This window comes from Canis lupus, chromosome 4 (genome assembly GCF_003254725.2).
Source record: "Canis lupus dingo isolate Sandy chromosome 4, ASM325472v2, whole genome shotgun sequence".
In the NCBI taxonomy this organism is placed as follows: Eukaryota; Metazoa; Chordata; class Mammalia; order Carnivora; family Canidae; genus Canis; species Canis lupus.
Genome location: NC_064246.1, coordinates 32,859,648 through 32,879,374, shown reverse-complemented (window position 1 = coordinate 32,879,374; position 19,727 = coordinate 32,859,648). Strand labels below are relative to the sequence as shown.

The 19,727-nt window shown below is 58.9% G+C and overlaps 1 protein-coding gene and 1 pseudogene across 1 annotated transcript; one reads left to right on the top strand and one right to left on the bottom strand.

Annotated features, from left to right (window-relative positions):
* Positions 1-6,514: 6,514 nt before the first annotated feature.
* Positions 6,515-15,935, bottom strand: RGR (retinal G protein coupled receptor). The gene is made up of 7 exons (XM_025434986.3): positions 15,611-15,935; positions 13,525-13,681; positions 12,122-12,243; positions 10,172-10,325; positions 8,743-8,860; positions 7,553-7,666; positions 6,515-7,151 (listed from the first exon to the last, which is right to left on the bottom strand). Exons 1-7 carry the CDS (start codon positions 15,687-15,689, stop codon positions 7,020-7,022), a joined length of 876 nt encoding a protein of 291 aa, XP_025290771.1. The 5' UTR covers positions 15,690-15,935; the 3' UTR covers positions 6,515-7,019.
* Positions 15,936-18,083: 2,148 nt separating this feature from the next.
* On the top strand, positions 18,084-19,183 carry LOC112651474 (U2 small nuclear ribonucleoprotein B''-like; annotated as a pseudogene).
* The last annotated feature ends 544 nt before the right edge of the window (positions 19,184-19,727 follow it).

Here is a 19,727-nt window from a genome sequence, read left to right as displayed (position 1 = left end):
GCCAATTGTTCTATTTGCTTCCGAAACCCTGTGTCGTGTCCGTTCAGTTCTTACCATGAGCGCCGCCACCACCACCACCGTCACTGTCCTGGCCTCCACGCCGCAGCACCTCCAGCCCAACCGGCCTCGCGGTCGTCGGCACCCCTCGCCTCCCCTGCTGCCTCCTCCCACGTAGTCGCCACACAGAGACACGAGGTAAAAACAGCAACCAGATCTGGCCGCTTTCCTGATTAAAACCTTTCCAAGATTTTAGGTTGTTCTTAACACAACAACAGCAACAACGTCCAGCCTAGTCCATCCTTGTGTCCACACCTCCTGCCTCTCACCTTGCAGCCCCGCTGGGTGCCGTCTCTGAAGCCCCTGTTGCCCTGGCCCGATGGCCTCGTGTCCCTTGAACAGGCCCAATCGCCATCCCCGGCCTAGGGAGCTCGTCCCTCTTCCCCCCCACCACCCCGCCCAGAGCTGCCGAGCCAGACTCTGCCCCTAACAAGACCCCCCACGACTCTGCACGCTGCTTGATGATGAGAGGACTCAGGCTCCCTCTGCACCCATAGCCCAGAGCCCCCGAGCCAGGGAGCTTCCCCAGGCACTGTCGACCTTACGCAGTGTGTCTAACCTTTGTATGCCCCGGTCTCTCAATTACTCACAAGGCCCGACCCTATGAGCTTGTAAATGATATCATGGTGATAAAACAAAAAGCCTTGGGCTGAGGATCTGCTGGTCTACGATCTTTGGGATTTGGGGAATTAGTAAGAGAAAGATGAGAGCAGGCTGTAGGACAGGATGGAGGAGAGTACAAATCATAGGCTTCTGGAGGAAAATGTGCGTGCACATGTATGTATATTAACACGCATGTGTGAGTTTATCAGTATGCCCGTGTGTATTATATATGCACGTGTGTATATATTAATATGGGTGTGAATATATACCAATATGTATGCGCCTGTGTGCTGTAGACACATAGGCACGTATGTTATATATGCGTGTGTCTATATATCATACATGCATGTGTGTGCACATATATATGTATGTGTGCATATATTAATGTGCATATGTGTTATATATGCATATGTGTATATGTGATACACACATGTGTGTCTTAATATGCATGTGTGTATGTGTTATTTGTGTATATGTGATATGCATATACTAATATACATGTGTTTATGTGTTGCATATGCATACGTGCACATATATTAATATGCACATGTGTGGATGTGGACGTGCATATAAAACAGCAGAGAATGGCCTCGGAGATGACTCAGTAAATCTCAGCTAAATCACTCTTTGTAAGACGGCTGTTACCCGAACCACCCCCCCACCCCCCCACCCCCACCTCCCATCACTGGTTCTTGATCCTGGTTGCACAATAAGACCACCTGGGAGCTTTTAAAAGTCTCAGGCTCAGTCAGCTCTTCGGACCAATTACACCGTTGTCTCCGGGGGGGTGGGGTGGACCCAGACGTCAGTAGTCTGTAAATCTCTGCTACGTTTCTCAAGCTCTAAGTGCCCACAGATTACCTCATGGGGGGCTGTTAAAAAGCACATCCCGATTCGGGAGGTCCGGGGCGGAGCCTGAGAGTCTATCTTTCTAACAAGCACTTGGGCGAAAGTGGTGTTTCGGGTCCAGAGACCACACTTGGAATCGCCCAGCCCCAGATGATTCAAATGTGCAGAGAAGTGTGAGAACTCTGAGGGTGTGTGGGAAATTAACTGAGGTAGTGGATTTGATGCTGCATATAATCGTCACTCCCCCACCACGATTTTCCTATATACCCGTTTCTTAAGTGACTAATAGGAAAATTCAGGGGGAAGCAAGAAATAGCCGGTAAGGTCCCTGATGGAGGGAGTCTAGTGTTTGTTGAACAGCCACTATGTGCCAAGTGCTTTAAGTTATGCCGCCCCGGTGAGTTCATTTGGGGGGGGGGATGCATGGAATAAATTCAGAGATAAGAGCCTTGCTCCAACTGGGGTCCACACTGAATGAAAGGCACGTCCCGGGGTCATGCCCGGGTCTCTCCACTACCCGAACCTGAGCGTCTTCCGAGCTGCCCTGCTGCCGCTCACCTAAGGAGCAAAGGCCTTGCGTGTGCTTGGGCAGCTGCAGGGGGACGGGCAGCTGGGCTGAGGGCGCCTGGCGGGGAGACAGCGGGCCATTGTGGGAGAGGCCCGGGGGGATGGAGGAAGAACAGGTGTGCGCTGTCAGGGCCAGGGAACAGCTTAGGAGGCGAACAGCAAGTTGCCACCACCAAGAGGAGGCGAAGATTCAGGGATTAGGATTTGGCCTCCGCCCAAGGCTCTTCCAGTGCCCGTTACCGTGGAAACATCACCATCACCAAATGCCATTTCCTGCACATTCGCTGAGGCTCGGGCTGCCTCTCGGAGCATAGTGCTTGGAATGCGCTGGAAGACTTTGGAGGTTTACATTTGGTAGGTTTCCAGTGACTGTTCTGGAGGCAAAGACAGGGGAGCTCCGTAGGGCCGTGGGGAGGCCTCTGGCTGATGGGCGGGCAGTTGTGTTTCTCTCAAGGAGACACGTAGAGTCACATCATCATTTGAGGTAGAAAACACTAGACATCAGGCTTCTGCACCCAGAGCAGCCAAGAAGCCTGCCTGGGATCCTGCAGGACCTGGGCTCCCCGGCTCTCCCGGAGGCCTGGGGCGGGGGCAGGCTGGAGCCATCACTGAGGTGGCACTGCCACCTGGCGGGGGAAGCCGGCACCGCGTGGTCCTGACCTGCGAGTATTCAAATCTCTGCTTTCCCCCTCATTTTCTCTTCCTTGGGACAGAGGCATGATATTCACCGAGATGGGGAAAACCATTCTGGAGGCAGTTTGACGGGCTTCAGGGTGGGCTTGTGTTTGAGCAGATTGCACTGGGAGCGTCTCTAGCAGGGAAAGCAACGGAAATCCCATCAGTTTCGCGGCAAAGAGAAAGATATCAATAAATTAGGCCCGTTACCTTACTACCAAAGTTCTTTCTCTATGTGCAACAATCCCCTTCTCAATGTGCAAAAACCCTCTTACTTTTAAGCAAAAATATGGGCATGGTGTAGGCTCTACTTAATTCCTATTTCCACCTTTGCTGATGAACCAGGTGCACAGCCCCTCCCCTGCCCCAGGAAAACCATCCCAGCGGGGATGTGGGCGCCAGAGGCCTGGGACTGTACATTCCTATGCCTCAGACACGATTTGCTATCTTGTTAGTGACTTTAGTTCAAGTTCAGTTGTCGAAGGGCAGCAAGGAGATGGGGCAGGCGGGGCACGAGGGGATCCTATTCCGTGGTCCTTATGTCTCTTTACAAAAGTAACCTCTGGAATAAGTGTTCCTGGGGACGGTAGGTGATCTAAGAAGATGGGTTTTGTGCCTTTTCGATTGGGCTTCATACAATTCCAGGCTCTACAGAGGTGAGAGTGGGTGGGTGCCCCACGTGCCGCTGAGCCGGGCCGCAGCTGGACGCCCCCTCCCTTCTGTCGTCATGTCTTGAACAACATGCTTTGGGATGACCCGCAGCAGCCACTAGGGCTGCTGCATGCATGCACAACCCGCCAGGCGGGTTGAACAACAGAGACGCATTGGCTCATCGTCCTGGAGGTACAAGCCCAAGATCCGGGTGAGCGTCTGCTGCGAGCTCTCCCGTTGGCCTGCAGACCCCCCTCCCTCGCCGTGTCCTCACCTGGACTTTCCCTGGGGCATATGCACAGGGGAGGGAGGAGAGAGAGAGCGAGAACTCTCTGGTATCTCTTCTTACAAAGACACTAGTCCTGTAAGGTCCCCACCCCCCCATGACCTCACCGAACCTTGAGCCTTTCTTAAAGATGACTCCGAACATAGTGGCATTGGGCGTTAGGGCTTCAACAGATGAATTGTAGGAGGTACAGGAGCATACTCGATTCTTAACACGCACCTCGTTTGAAAACGAGTTAGACTTTCAATAGGGTCTGGAAAACCTGGAGCCCTTGCTGGAGCCCGTTCACCCTGGGATGGAAGGGATGGGCCAGGGAGGGCTTGTGGTTCACCCGGTGCCACCCAGCGAGAGGATGGCAGGCCTGGGGCCTCCTCACCCTGGGCTCCGGCCCCCCACAGGTTACATTTTTAAAACAACGGAGGCGTAAAAAATAAATAAATAAATAAAGTAATAAAGTAATAAAGTAATTTAAATAAATAAATAAATAAATAAATAAATAAATAAATAAAAACAAACAAACAGAGGCGTCTGGGTTACCGGGTCAGGTCACAGAGGCTTGGAGGGAAATCCAGAAGGGGTGCAGGACCCCACACGCTGCAGTCGGGAGGGGACAATTCTGTTGACCTCTGTGACCAAGCCGGGCTTACAGTGAAGCCCCAGGACACGTCTGACTTACCTGGGACGAGGGAAAGAGCGGAGTTTCGAGGTAGGGACTCGCAGAGGTCCCACAGGGCGCCCCTGGGTCATGCAGACAGCCCTTCCTCCCCAGCGTGGCCACAGCCTGACCTTGGTCCCTACTTTCCACTTCTGAGCCACGTGATATGGTTTTTACTCACAAAAGCCAGGAAGAGATGAGGAGGCCTGGACTGGACAGGACCTGGGGGTTGTATCCCCTCCTCTGCAGCAGGTGGGATGGGGGTGTGGGGTCTGGTCACCCCGTTCCCTCCGCAGCCACTAGGCCCAGGTTCCCTGGCAGGATGGCGATGGGGATGGGTGGTTGGGCTGGTGCATCCCCGTGGGGGGGGGGGGGGCTGTCCCTACTGGTGGAGGCCCCACAATTGGAAGGGGACAGAGAGTCGGGTAGACGCTGCTGTCCCCTCAGGGGACGAGGTAGAGCTGGCCAGGGAGGGATGCTCCCCAAAGTCAAGGAGCAGGGGGGCCGGGAACAGACGGGGAGACGCAGTCACCGCTTTCTGCTGTTTTCCCGACTATGTTCCCAGGAGGAAGTAGGAGCTTCGGACTGGGGGTCCCGGGTGCTGACTATCCCCCAGGTCAGGCCTGGGCCACGGGCTTGCAGGTGGGCATCAGAGGGGACCGGCAACCGCCTTCCCCGGTGCTGGAGGCTGGCGGCAGGCGGGCGGGGAGGCTCTGCACACAGCGTGGGGAGCCCTGAGCCCCTGAGCTGCCCGGACCCTGGGCGGAGAGGCTCCACCGACACGGCCCCCTAAGCCATCGCTCGAGCGAGAGGCGTCCCCGAGCCAATGACCGCCGCGGCCTCGATCCTTCCCGGGGCCCTGTCCCCCCACCCCCTTTGCTACCCCCAGTCCAGGGTGGACAGGCCTGGAGCCCACTCTGGCCTCCCCACAGGCTCGGGCTGCAGGGCTGGCTCTGGAGGTGACCTCCTCCCGCCTGCCTGCGCCCCCCCGGCCCCCTGGGCACAGGTCAGTCCCCACGGGCTGTTTGGGGACACGGGCTACCCTGCCCGGCATCTTCAGCCTCTTCATCTCCCCCTCTTCTCTCAAGTCTGGGGGTCACCTCCCTCCTCTTCTCACTGTTTCCTTGTCTCACCTTCCGGGGTTAGTGTCTCTAGTGGCAGGTGAAGGGCAGGCAGTAAAGACAGTAAAGACAGTTAGGACACGGGCTGTGGGGCAGGGTCAGCACCTCTGGGCTCTGGACACCCTCACCTTGTAGCCACGCGGCCCCAGGACTTGCCTTCTCAGCTCCCACCGCAAGGCCTAAGACCCCGACAGGCCTTGGAGGGAGGCTGGGTGGCATCTTGTCTCTACAGCACCCAGCCCATGGAATAGACTAGAAGACAGAGCTGTGGGGAAGGTTGTGGCCCTATTCACGCCACTGGGTTTTGCAAAATGACTGAACCGGCCTCCCGTGCAGTTATATCTCTGTGACCTGATTTTTTGCATCCGCAAAGCTGAGAGGCAGGTCTTGGTAACAGGGAGCCCAGATGCTATGTCATGACCACCCTGCCCCTGCCCCCAGGGACCTGTTTCTTCCCCGCTCAGCATCTGGGGCCTGAGCCTTCATCTTTCCCGCATGCAAGGTGCCTGGAGCAGCCGCTGTCTCTTGGTCATCAGACTTCCTGCGGAGCCCGCCCACCAGCACCCTGCCAACCACCCCCATTTCCCTGCAGGGTATCGGGCCCCACCCGGGCCTCTGCACCTGCTGCACCTCATCGCGGAAATGCAGACTCTGCTGGAAGCACAGATGTGCATCCAGGGACGGGGACCCAGCCTCACTGTCACAAACACAGATGCTCTGCAGGGACTATACATGCACAGCTGGTGGAAGGGGGCAAGCCCTGGGCAAAGGGGAGAGCTGCCCCGAGTCCTACAAACGGTCACCACGGAACCTCCGCCAGGCTGCTGGGGCCTCTTCAGACATCTGGACTTTTAAATAAATTTTACCGATTTTTTTTTTAAATGCTGGCAACTGAGCAACATGCAGCTCACTGTCTTTGACCGACGGGCGCTGGGGGCTGTCAGTGAGCACCTAATGTGCCAGGTAACGTCCTGGCCCCTTCCGCACGGCGAAGTCACCATTTCTGCCTTCACATCTCACGAGCCAGGGACAGACGCATGCACAGCCCCGTCGCTTGCACCAGCTCTCAATTTAATACGTGGCATTTGAACGCTGAGAGCCTGGGTCGCGCTCCCACACACAACACGAGGCTCTCACCCCTTTCTGTGTAGGACCCCGAGCGCTGAAGCTGCTGCCGTGAGTTTCTGCGTGGGTGGCGAGTACACACCCTGTTGCTTAGACCTCACAGCTGCCCCGGGGAGCCCTTAGGTCACGGGTCAGGAAGCCCGGTGCAGAGAGAGTGACCTTCCCGAGGCCGCTCAGCCTCTGGAGGGGTGATGGAACCTCGGGTCTGTCTGGCTCCAAGGTCCCGGGTCCTCTCATGCAGCCTGGTGCTGTCTGAGTCCCCAGCGTCCGACCCAGGGCCAAGCCCAACAGGGCCATCCTGGGGGCGGGGCGGGGGGGGGGCAGGTGTGGAGCGCGGCTGCTGGGCAGGGCTCCCGGGCAGCATCCGAGCACAGGGGTCGGTGCAGGGCGTCAGGCGTGGGCCCAGGGCCAAGCAGCCCCGCGGAGAGCCTCACCGCGCGCGGTCCGGCTGGCTCCTCTGCGGTGACAGGCACTGCCAAAGTCCCCCGTGGACCATGTCACCGCCCAGGGCATAGTGGATGGCATTGATCGTGGGCGCTGCTTTGGCAATGAGGGCAGGCACCTGTCGTGACACAAGGGCTCAGGGAGGAAGCCTCGGCCCCTCGCCCTGGTCCCCCCTGGTGAGCCCCCACCCCGCAGCCTCCTGGCATCTCCGCGGGGCTGGTTCTGCAGCCCCCAAGGCTTCTCCCGCTGGTTGGCTGGCGACGCAGAAGCACGCTCTGTCCCGAGCAGCAGTCCCGGCTTTGGCCGGCTGTCCCTGCCCCGTCCCTGTCCCTGTCATGGGACGTGGGGCCCAGGCAATGCCAAGCAGCAGCCCCGTGTGGCCCCCAAGATGAGCCGATGGCCAAGGCGCTCTGAGTGTCCGGAGGGAGAGGGGAAGAGACCACCAGGAGCCCAGAGAGAGATGGGGAGAGACGAGAGGCCCCAAAGTGGAGGGAGTTCGGGCAGGCGAGGTGTCCGTACCATCTGCAGCTTCGGGGGGACGGAGCGCACATCGGCCACGGTGGCGTAGAGGTACAGGAGGGCGTAGGGGCCCCAGCAGAGCAGCAGCGTCCTGGCTGGCACGGTGGTGCTCACCTGCGGAGGGGGGTCGGACCCAGGGGCCAGGTGGGTGAAGGTGCTGTGCCCGCCGAGCGGCTCGGGGCCAGGCGGCCTCCCTGGCACCTGTCACGCCGGCCTGCCCGGCCCCAGGGGTCACGTCTGCCAAAATGGCTTGATGACGTCCACCAACCTGGAGGCAGGGACGGGGTGGAGGAGACACACCCTCTCTGGCCTGCGCTCTATTCGGGGAACCCTGGGCTGTGCAAACGACTTCCCCGGGGCCCAGGGCTGCTCCTCAGCGGCAGCCCCCGATTTGTACCGTCTTTTTCCAAGTCACAGGAAAAAAATAATAATATGGCAAATTAAGTGTCTCAGCAAAGATTGTTTCTTTACGCACGGTGACCACGTGGGCCCTGCAGCCCCGGGCCTGGGTGTGAGCCTAGCCTGTCACTCCTGGGTTCGGGGCTCATCGCATGATCACAATCCCCCCCATTCCCACCCCGAGAGCGGTTGCAAAGATGAACCGGCGAGGTGCGCAGACCATGGTACTAGTCCCTGATTTTTTTGTAATCAAAGCTTTGGCGCTTATGGCTCGTCTGCCAGCGATTGTCCGGGTGACACAAGGGACCTGTGGAAAGGGACTATCAATGCAGAAACTCAGAAACAGCCAGAAGGGCTTATTCCGCAGTCTGGTTTGCCTCGGGTGGATGGGCTTGCGGGTGCGATTTCACGCTGTGGTCACAGCAGCCCACGCCTGAGACGGAATTAAACATCCCGGAGCAACTTAAAAGGAGCGTCGGAAAAGCCTGGGGTTCCGCTCCAACCTTGAAACCCATGGGAGGAAAAAAAAAAAAAAAAAAAAGAAACCCTTGGGAGGGACGACAGGTGTCGGGGCCCTCGCGCTCCAGGTTCCGGGGTGCATGAGTCTGAGCGGCCCCGCCCCCTCCTCCCAGCGCTTGGTGATGCTCGGCAACGGGGACCCCTGGGCTCTGTGGGTGCTGAAAGCTCTGCTCCCCACCGCAAACCCGGAAAACCCCAAGGCACGAGCTCTCACATGTTGGGTGGTCCCTGACGGGGACAGAGGGACTCCCTCTCGGGGAGCACGTCCTCACCTGGAGGTGGCCAGGCTTCTTGAGTTTCTGCTCCATGAGCCGATAGGACACGAGCGTGATGAGGAGAGGCAGGAAGAAGTTGAAGAACGCCATGGTGAAGAGGTAGCTGGTGAAGTTCCTGCGGGCAGGGCGGGAACGGGGTCAGGACCGCGTCCCCGGCCAGGTCGGCTGTCCCTGGAGGCGCAGCCGCCGTTGCTGGGAGGAGCTGCTCCCGGGTCCCAGGCAGACGCCCCGCAGAGACAGGGACCACCAGGTCCTCCTTGAACTTGCCTTTAGGAGCCCAAGGGCTGGGTCGAGGACAAGCCCCCCCAAACCCCTGATGGGCAGCGCAGGTGCACAGGGCTGCCTTCTGTACGCGCCCCACTCACAGGACAGGATGCGTCACTTTGGGAAACATGTTTGCCAAATGGGGGCTATGTCAACGGACCTCGAGGGAGGATCGCTCAAGGAGTGTCCTTGGCACAGGGATCTGAGTGGACACCGTCGCTGGAGAAATCATCGGAAGGATCCCGGGAGGACCTGGGGTCCGGGGCGGTGGGGGGGGGGGGGCGGGTGTCACTGGAAACTGGGAACAGGTGGGAGTCACAGGACGGCTGAGCCCCATTCTGTGAAGGGAAGCGCGCCTCATCCTGGTGCTGCCCAGTAGGGAGGGGTAGGGGAAAGGCTGCCTGAGGCCTGGGTGCTGGTGGGGAGGATGCCTGTGGGGGTGCCCTGGGAGGACACGTGTGCCAGCTTGGGCTCTCAAGTAGGCTTCCCCCGGAAAGCCTGTCATCAGGGCCAGAAGCTTCACGAGTAAGAGCAGATGAGCAGAAGCAAGAGGGGGGCTGGAGCCCATGTGGCCCCTCCCCAAGATGACCCCTCAAGCGTCTCCCTCAGCCCTGGTGTCCTCAGAGCCACTGGATGGGGCAGTATAGACACAGGCTCCATGATGTGGGGGCCAACATGCATCAGTCTTGTCTCCCTAGGGCTCGGCCCCTCAAGCAGATGCTCTGGAGCTTCAGAGAACTCAACCCTAAGTCAAGGAGGTTGCTCCCAACGCAAAGACCTTAACATCCTTGGACTGTCCTGAACAAGGGACACGACTCTCCTTAGAAGCTGCTCAAGTCGGAGCCGGGATGAAGGGGCCATGGGGCTTGGCGACTGTTGTAACCGGCGCAGGCCAACAGCTCGTTGGGGAACATCCCTTCTTGGGCACAACTGTATACCCCCAAGTTTGCATGACATGCCTGCTGCTTGGCCAGCATTCCGAATGCATTTTCCCAAGTCCCGCTGCCAACGTGCAAGTGGGTATGGAGACCAAGGAGCTGAGATTGTCTGGCAAATGTTGACAGTTCCCCATTCGGACTTCCTGCTGTGACACTGGGGTCGTGAGGATTCAAAGCAAAGATTCCCAAGGGAGGGAGCCGTGCAGCCGCTCCTCCCTCCTCACCTGTCCACCCTGGAGTAGTCCAGGGTGCAGCACGTCCCCAGAGGCTCATAGTCATAGCGGCCCCAGCCCAGGAGGGGCAGGGCTGCCCAGAAGACGGAGGACAGCCACACGCAGAGCACCAAGGAGATGGCCGTGTTCCACGCCAGCTGGCCGCCTGCGGGAGAGAAAGGCGGGGGGCAGGAGGAGGTGCTGGCTGGGCAGAGCACCCCCAGAATGGACCTCATGCTCTCACGGAACGTTCCAGAATCCTGGCTTTGGTGCGACTAGCTTAGCGCTTCGGACCAGCTATGAGGTCCTGTGAACCCCCAGTTTCTCCTCCACAAAATGGTAATGAAAATCCCTGTCCCAGGGGACTGTCGTGAAGAATAAAAGAGATGACGGGGGGGATGAAGGTCTCCAAGTAGATGCTCTCTACCACCTGCTTTGGAGGACGGGGACAGGGACGGGGACGGGGACAGGGCCTGGGGAGCCACGAGGAGGTCGGTCACGCTTCCCAAAGCTGACCTGGGGAAGGCGCACGGGCAGTGGTTCAGGGGGGTGGCTAGGGAGGGACCCACCGTCGCCCCCAGCCCTTGCTCAGACACAGGTCACCATCCCCGCTGCCAGGACACCCCCTGAGGAATGTTGACCTGGAGCTGGGGCCACCTGGGTGTGGATGGCAGGCCTCGGTCGCGCTGAGCGGCCCCATCCGTGTCCCCTTCTCCCCGGCCCGCCTGTGGTTTACGGCTCCTGCTCTTTCGTGGGTGCGGCCGCAGGGCACAGGGCAGGACTCGGTGTGGGGTTTGAGCAGCACAGAGGACCAGGCCTATGGCTCCCTCATCTTGACGCTGTTTGCACGGACTCTGCCCAAGACGTGGGGACTGGCAGCCGCGCGTTGAGGTGGAGAAGGCGGGCCCTGGGCACACTCGCGTGTGTGAGCGCACAGGCCTGTGTGTGTGTGCATGTGTGCACAGAGCACCGGGCGGGCAGGTAGGAGTGGCAGGGAGAGGCGTGCCAAGGTCACATGGGGCGGGGCCGCTGGACCCCATACGGCAGAGGCGGTTGTCCTGGTCCCCGAGGGTGTGGGACTTGCCGGGGCGGGGGTGCACCTGCGGCTTCCCGGGCGTGCCCCGGGCCCAGGCCTTGCACAGTGGGGGAGGCTGCCCGGGGCCCACTGTCCCTGCGGCTGCAGCCCTGGGCAAGCTCCGTAACTGCCGCGAGCCTCCGCTTCCCAGTCTGTGTGTTGGAGTTTGCAACAAGGGCGCGCCGAGCCCCGGCTCCCCGAAGTGTGTTCACCCAGCCCCGATGGCAGCCGGGATTCCGGGCAGCGCCGGGTGAGCGTGGCTTTTACTCTAGCGCGTCCGTACTACAATCATAGGGACACGAAGGCCGTGATCTCAGAGACACTGTTTAGGATGAGACTAGAGCGGGTGTTTAAATTTTTTTTAAATGAATCCCTTTGAAGAAAAAAAAAAATCAAGTCCCTAACGGAGCGGAGCGGGTGATCCGGTGATCCGGCCAATTATGAAGGCGAGGGTGGGAGGGCGAGCTTGGGAAGTGCAGGGCTGGCCTGGCCTTCCGGGCGCCTGGCACGGGGGAGGTGCCGCGGGAGTGTGGGTGCAGGGACACGTCCCCCCCGCACGTGCACGCTGCCTCTGCCCCCAACAGCTCCTGTCTGCAGGGGCTTGCGCTCTACCCATGATCTCACTTGACTTTCAGAACAAAGCGGGGAGGTTGCTCACACAAACCGCTCTTAGAAGAGGCACAGGTTCAGAGACGACTCCTGCCTTGCCTGAGGCCCTCCCAGCAGGTGCGCTGGCAGCTGCCTCCCTCCCTCCTGCGCCCACGCCCCACGCTTAGGGACACTCACGTCCACCCAGTCCCTGGGGTTGGGAAACACTGAGCGGACCTTTGTCCCGACTGACGGCTGCGCTCATCGTAAACATGCCTCCCCCGGGCGCCCAGACTTACGGGTGCAGTAGTGGTGGTAGCGCCCCCAGGCCAGGGCCGCGCTGCTGCAGATGCTGGCCAAGGCCGTGGCGAAGCCCTGGAAGCCGTGGGCCTGGCAGCCGTCGGGGCCGTAGGGCCAGCGCCTGCGGAGACACGGGGCAGTGACGCTGCCGACCGGCTCTGCCCTCCCCCTGCCCCAGCCCAGCCCCGCAGAAGCCTGGAGGGCAGGCACCCTCCTGAATGTGCGCCCAGCTCCCCAGAACACAGGGCTTCGTTATCTGCTTTTCCTGCAGGGAACAGGGGCCCCAGAGGCCCAGTCCCGGGGGTGAATGGGTGGAGAGGCCCTGGGCTCTGTGGGCTCCGCTGCACCTCACGGGGTGTCTGGGTGGTTGGAAGCCTCCAGCCCAGGACATAGAACATCCCGGGAGGAAAGCCTGTGCCTTTATAGACGGAGACCCCGGGGCTCAGAGAGGGAGGGGCACTGCACCAAGGTCAGAGGGCACACGGAGGCAAGGTCACAGGGGAGGCCCAGGGCTCCCCAGCCTCAGCCCCTTGGGCCAAGCAGGCGTAAAAGCTCCCGTTGCCTCCCTCACCGAATCCAGCGAGGAGCAGGAGGAGATCAGGGCAAGGAATCCTCACGGATTCTGGCCCCACAGACTCATCAGCTCCCGAGCCCGAGCCCGAGCCTGAGCCCAAGCCCTCCGGTGGGCTCCAGCCCCCGTTCGAGTGCCTGGAATCAGGGCAGAAGTGTTCAGGGCGCTTCAGAAAACAATCTGGTTGACACCGTGTTGAAAGATCCTGGTTTAGGGGCCCCTGGGGCTCAGTGGATGAGCATGTGCCTTCGGCTCAGGGCGCGACCCCAGGGTCCCGGGTTCGAGTCCTGCATCGGACTCCATGCAGGGAGCCTGCTTCTCCCTCTGCCTGTGTCTCTGCCTCTCTCTCTCATGAATAAATAAATAAAATCTTAAAAAAAAATAAAGAAAGATCCTGATTTGCAGGTAAGGAGGTTTTAGACACTTGTCAAAATCCCTTTGGCTTTTACAAACAATCCTGGGTGGGCTTCCTGGGTGCCAGGTGTTGGTTTAAGTCATTTCCAAACAATAATAAGTGAGTCTGGTAGTAATACTCAGCTTCCAGAAGAAGTCAAGAGATAGCAACACGGAAGCCAGGACTCCAATCGAGGCTGACCACAGGGCCCCCGCTGGGAATCCCCACGGGCAGCGAGCTCTGTGAGCAGCCCCTGTGCTCCAGAACCGAGGCTCTGCCGGGATTGCCTGGGATTGAGGGTCAGCCTCCTCCGGCCTGCCCGTCCTGGCCCTGCAGTGCTCTGCAGGTGGGAAGCGTGACTCTGGCCTGGCTGCCCGGTGCCCGGAGGTCAGGCCCCAGGCCAGGCCCTGAGGGCAGGGAAGGGGGGTGCCTGGTACCGGAGGAGGCTGGATATGGCTGCGACCAGAGCATTTAGGCTGATCCCAGTGTCGGCCACAGCCAGGCTCAGCACCAGCAGGTGGGTGGGGGTCCGCAACTCCGGGGTCTTGCAGAAAGAGAGGATGGTGAGACCATTGAGGCAGAGGCCAGTGAGAGCTGGAAGGAAGGGAGAGGCTGGCGTCAGGGCTGGAGAGGCCACCGGGGGCCGCAGCAGGGCCTGGGGCCTCAGCAAGCTGCCCCCCAACCCACCCCGTGCTCAGCGACGTGGCTGGTGCCGATCACGTTGCCGGGAGGGGCTGGCTGGGCGAGACCCTGGCCGAGGACGCACATCCCGCCTCCTCCTTCCTCAAGAAGGGGGGATCCAGTAGGCGGCCGCAGGGTTCTTGCTGGAACGATTGCCCTCACCGACAGCTGCCGACACTTAACACAGGCTGGGCACAGGGTCGAGAACGTTCCGGGGACGCCCCGGCGGGCCTTCACCTGGACGCTGTGCTCCCCGCGCGCAGCGGGGACCCGGGCTCCGAGGGGCTACCGCACTTGCCCTAAGCACACAGCCGGGGAGCGGGGCTGGTGCCCAGACTCATGTCTGTTTAGCTCCAAAACAGCGCCCTGAGGGCTGCATGACAGCCCAAGGGAGGGTCTGGGAGGGGGGCCCAAGGGAGGGCCTGGGAGAGGGGCCCCGAGGGAGGGCCTGGGAAGGGGGCCCCGAGGGAGGGCCTGGGGAGGGGGGCCCAAGGGAGGGCCTGGGAGAGGGGCCCCGAGGGAGGGCCTGGGAAGGGGGCCCCGAGGGAGGGCCTGGGGAGGGGGGCCCCCGAGGGAGGGCCTGGGGAGGGGGGCCCCGAGGGAGGGCCTGGGGAGGGGGGCCCGAGGGAGGGCCTGGGAAGGGGACCCTGAGGGAGGGCCTGGGAAGGGGGCCCCGAGGGAGGGCCTGGGAGGGGGGCCCCGAGGGAGGGCCTGGGAGGGGGGCCCCCAAGGGAGTCCCGGGAGGGGGGCCCGAGGGAGGGCCTGAGAGAGGGGCCCGAGGCGTGAGCTGGAGCTGCCTGGTAGCTGGTGAGTGAGCTTGAGGGCCCAACCTCGGGTGGCACACACCTGACCTCGAGCTTCAGCTTGGTCCCTCCCTCCTCCTGCTCTCTGAACCCTGGCCTCCCTGTCCAAAGGGAGGAGTCGGGAAGGATCCTGCCTTTGCAACTCCCAGTGTTTATTTACTAGGAGGACAGGGGAGAGAAGAGCATTCTAGAAAAAGGGAACGGCATGTGCAGTGATTTAAAGTGATACGATTTCAAGGCCTGTTGGAGGATGAGAGGGATGCTAGGTTGTAGGGTTCCTAAAAAAGAGGGAGGGCTCCCAGATAGTGGCGTCCTGAGCCCCCACCACCAGCCTCCCCGGGGCCACTCGCCCGGCTGACAAAGCGGGCTGTTTCTGTGGATCTGCTGTGAACAAGGGCCATGCTCCCTATTAGCCCAGTCATGGGCTGACCCAGCACCAGGTCTGCAGTCCCACCTCTGGGCCCAGGCAGGGATCTCAAGGAGCCAGGTAGCCCCTGGACTGGAAATGCTTAGGGCTGGGGAATGGAGATGGGGGGCGGGGGTGGGAGGGTGGAGCTGGACAGGATGGGGGCAAAGGAAGTTAAATCCCGAGCATCTATCAAGGTAGGCACTTCCCGCCCCCGGCCCCCACTTGGGGTCAGAGAACCGGGCTGACTTGGTTGCAACCACACAGAGAGCAGGTGACAGAGCTGCGTGTCCCCAGAGCCTCCCCGGAGGCCTGAGCTTACATGGGATTCTTAGTGGGATTTCCGGGGAGTGGATTAAACTTTCTCCCAGCTGGAGGGAATGAAAAGGCCTGAACCCTGGTTCATGGTCATGTTCCGGGCAGATGGCCTTTGCCCTCACTCCCTGGGCCTGGCGCCTCTCTCTCTCTCTCTCTCTTGCTCGGCTCCCAGCTGCAGCCTGCATCCCACAGGTGCACCCGCTGGGTGCCCCATGGGTGTGGGCACGGAGGAGTCGGGCTCCTTGTCACCTCCAGAGCTGTGGCCTGCATCCGGGGCCCCTGGTCCCCACTCCACCCAGCGCTTTCCTGGCTCACCTTCCACCAGCAGCACCGTCCCCACAGCCAGCACCTCCAGCTCCCCGAAGCCGGCGGGTAGGGCCCCAGAATCTGCCATGCTGGACCCTTCTCCCAGGCGGGCCCAGCTCTCCTCCGCTCTCCTAGCCGGGCCCCACCTTTTAAAGGGCCGTCCCACGTGCTGGCACACGCAGGTGATCACGCTAGACCTGGTGCTCCTTCTGGGGGCCCCGGCCCTGAACTGTGCTTGGGGCCCAAGTAGAAGGAACCCATTCACCAGCAGGACAGTGCGGCCTTTGTGAGGCCGGAATGCAACGGCTCCTCATTCATTTCGGCCCCGTCGGGCAGGATTAAGGTCACGGAATCCAAACGGTGTGTGGCCCAGAGCCAAGTCAGAAGAGCGTTGCATAACCAAGGGGGGTGGTGGGGGGCAGAGCGGGGCTGGAGCGGCAGCTGTGCCTGAGGCCTGGGCAGGAGCCAGGCCCTTCCACACGTGACCTCACAAGCATCGGGGGAAGAAGTCAGCCGTGGTCGTCGAATGAATCCCAGCCCGGACCGGGGACTGAGCAGCTACGTGCCTCAGAGTGGGACCCCTGAGGTCTCCTCTGTTCCATCCTTAGCAAGCTGGGCGCCTCCTCCCAGGGCCTGCACAAGACCTGGCGAGCAGCGTGGGCCACGGGGACAGCCTGGGGCGCTGACACCGTGGCCCCCGGGAGCCTTGGCTCCTATAAACGAGAAGTCGTACTCTGGCTGACAGTGCACGTTACATCCAGGAACACTGACCGAGAGGAATTTCACTCGTTTTCAGACAAAGAAGCAAAGGCCCAGAGCCCTGTGAGCAATGCAGCTCAGGTTTAAGCCCTGCTTAGAGCCAGGCACCGCGCTTCCTGACCTTAGCATGATTCCCACAGCAACTCCGTGAATTAGGGTCCATCATCCTTTGCACTTCATGTGGGGGAACCGGCTCAAAGCAGCTAAGAACTGACCTGAGGTCACACAGTGATTTGTGAATGGAGCGAAACAAAGGCCTGATCTCCTGTCCTTGGGCTCCAGGCAGGCGCTCGCTCTACTGCACGAATGTTCATTCCCCTTTTGCTTTTCGTGCTGCCGGTCCCCACATAGGCAAGCCTGACCACCCCAAGGCTGGGCCGATGGCTCACATCCTCCCGGAGCCCTTTCCTGCTGACCCGGCTACCGCATTTCCCTAATTTCTATCTCGCATCCCTGGTTCATACGTGCGTCAGGGTTCTTTTCGTGCCTACGAGACGGCAGGGAAGGCAGGACGGGGCCGGGACTCAGGGTAGAGCTCAGTGAGGCCAAAGAGAGGCAGGAAGCCGCCGTCCCCAACAGAAGGAGGAAAAGGCGGAGATGTTGGTTCGGGCTGGAGAAGGGACGGATGGGAAGCACCGAGAAAGCCATAGTGGCTGGATTGGAAGAGAGGAGGAGAAGGAAACCAACGTTTCCTGGAAGCCAAGATTGTCAAAGCAGGCATTTCTTGCGTGCCCTGGGGCCCGACGTACCCGCTCGGTCACGCCTCCCTGGCCTGGGCCTGCCTAGGCCTACAGGTGAGAGGGACTGAGGAACCTTCTGGAAAAGCTGAGGGAGCCAGGAAGGGCATGCCGGACCAGAGAGCAGAGCTGTGGGGTCATAGGCGAAGAAGGCACGAGCGAAGGGTGATGTCCACGTCTAGGTGTGGGGTGAGGTGGGAGGCAGGGGACACGCAGCAAACGCCGAGAGCGCTTTCTCTACAGACTCCGGCGCTCCTGACCCGCAGAGGACCGGCGTGCTCTCCGCCCTCACGCAGGGACTCCTCGTGCCTTTGGCGCTGATGTCGACGCCCACGAGGCATCGGCTCGGCAGGCCAGTTCTGAGACTGGGGGGCCGTCCGGGGGGCAGCTCCTTGCGGGTCCCCGGGACTCATCTCCGCGGGTGCCCCCATCTCCGAACCTGCCCAGTACCTGTGGGAGCAGGTGCCTGCAGGTACCCGGGAAACTGGGTCCTTAGTACTAGCAGGGGGCCTGTACCCCCGCAGGCCGTCGATCTGGGGAACGTGGGGTGGCTGATCTTCATGACCACGCAGCTCTCGGGAGAGCCTGGCTCTTGTCTCGCGGGGTCGAAGAATGAGTCTTGCGCACAAAGGAGAGCGAGTAAAGCGATAGAAGTTTGCTGAGTGAGGGGACAGAGATGGCTCTCGAGCGACGGGGTCCCGGCAGGGTTGCCAGCCTGGGCCCCTACTGGCAGTCTTTTTATTTAAAACTGACCAGGGAGCCTGTGGCCTTGTCGTCTTTGGGATGTCCTGGTTTGAATAAGGACTGGTGGGGACACCTGAGTGGCTCAGCGGTTGAGCATCCGCTTTCAGCTCAGGGTGTGATCCCTGGGTCCTGGGATTGAGTCCCACGTTGGGCTCCCTGCATGGAGCCTGCTTCTCCCTCTGCCTGTGTCTCTGCCTCTCTCTCTGTGTGTGTCTCTCATGAATAAATAAAATTAAAAAAAAAAAAAAGAATAAGGAGTGGCTCCGTTTCCGGTTTTCGGTTTGTCAGGGGCCAGCGCAGGCCTCAGGCAATTTGAACAGTTTAACTGCAAACATGGATATCAGACCAAATCATACAATTTACATTAACAATATGAATGACAAAATTAAAAAAGAAGAATTGAAGAGATCCCTATATGCCCTGTTTTCTCAGTTTGGCCATGTGGTAGATATTGTAGCTTTAAAGACCATGAAGATGGGGGGCAAGCCTTTGTTATTTTTAAGGAACTGGGCTCATCCACAAATGCCTTGAGACAGTTGCAAGGATTTCCATTTTATGGTAAACCAATGCGAATCCAGTATGCAAAAACAGATTCGGATATAATATCTAAAATGTGTGGTGCTTTTGCTGACAAAGAAAAGAAGAAGGAAAAGAAAAAAGCAAAAACTGTGGAACAGACTGCGACCACTGCAAACAAAAAGCCTGGTCAGGGAACACCAAATGCAGCAAATACCCAAGGAAATTCAACACCAAATCCTCAGGTCCCTGATTACCCTCCAAACTATATTTTATTCCTCAACAATTTACCAGAAGAGACTAATAAGATGATGTTGTCTATGCTGTTTAATCAGTTTCCGGGCTTCAAAGAAGTATGTTTGGTACCCGGAAGGCATGACATTGCTTTTGTTGAATTTGAAAATGATGGACAGGCTGGAGCTGCCGGAGATGCTTTACAGGGATTTAAAATCACACCGTCCCATGCCATGAAGATCACATATGCCAAAAAATAACATATGGCATAGTTGTCTTTAAAGGACTTGGTGTTATTTAAAGTGTTTGTTTTGATAACATTTGGTCAGGCCATTTTAATAGTTGGGATGTGGGTGAGTGAAAGAAATTTTTGTGAATTTAAAAAAATAACTTAGTTTTTCTTTAGCCTTATTGAGCTATGAAATATGAAGGCCTCAATTTTGTACAATAAACTTTTATTTGTATTCTATACATAATTCTACATTTATTCCATCGTCCTATCACCAAATGTTTATGCTAGTCTAGAGCACCTCTTAAGATATATAAAACTAATAAGATGCTTTCCTAGTATTATTTTGGAGCAGCTAATGGCAGAAACATTGACTTCTTTTTTTTTTTTTTTTTAAGATTTTATTTATTAGAGAGCATGGGCAGGGGGAGAGACAAACAGAGAGGGAGAGAGCGAATCCTCAAGCAGACTTCTTGCTGAGCAGGGAGCCCAATGTAGGGCTCTATCCCCGGACCCTGGGATCATGACCTTAGTCAAAATCAGATGCTTAACTTACTGAGCCCCCCAATTGCCCCCATTGAATCCTTTTAATAAAAGAGAATTAGATCAAGCTTAAAAAAAATAGAATAAGGACTGGTGATGCCATCTGTAATGGTCCCCCTTTGGGTCTGATCATTCTTTGTAGGTCCCAGGTGACTCTCATAAAAAAAAGTGTCTCCTCCACCCCTACGTAGGTCAGGGTGGTCTGAGCTGTTCCCTGATCTCTGGTTTCCTTACATCTCAGCATTTGGGGGACTTTCTGTGGTCCTGACTCCATGGCCCCCTCCCATCTCTCCCCACCTAGCCCTGTCCATCCCTTACTCAAACACACTGAGTAATGTTACATCCCTTTTTCAGATGAGGAAGA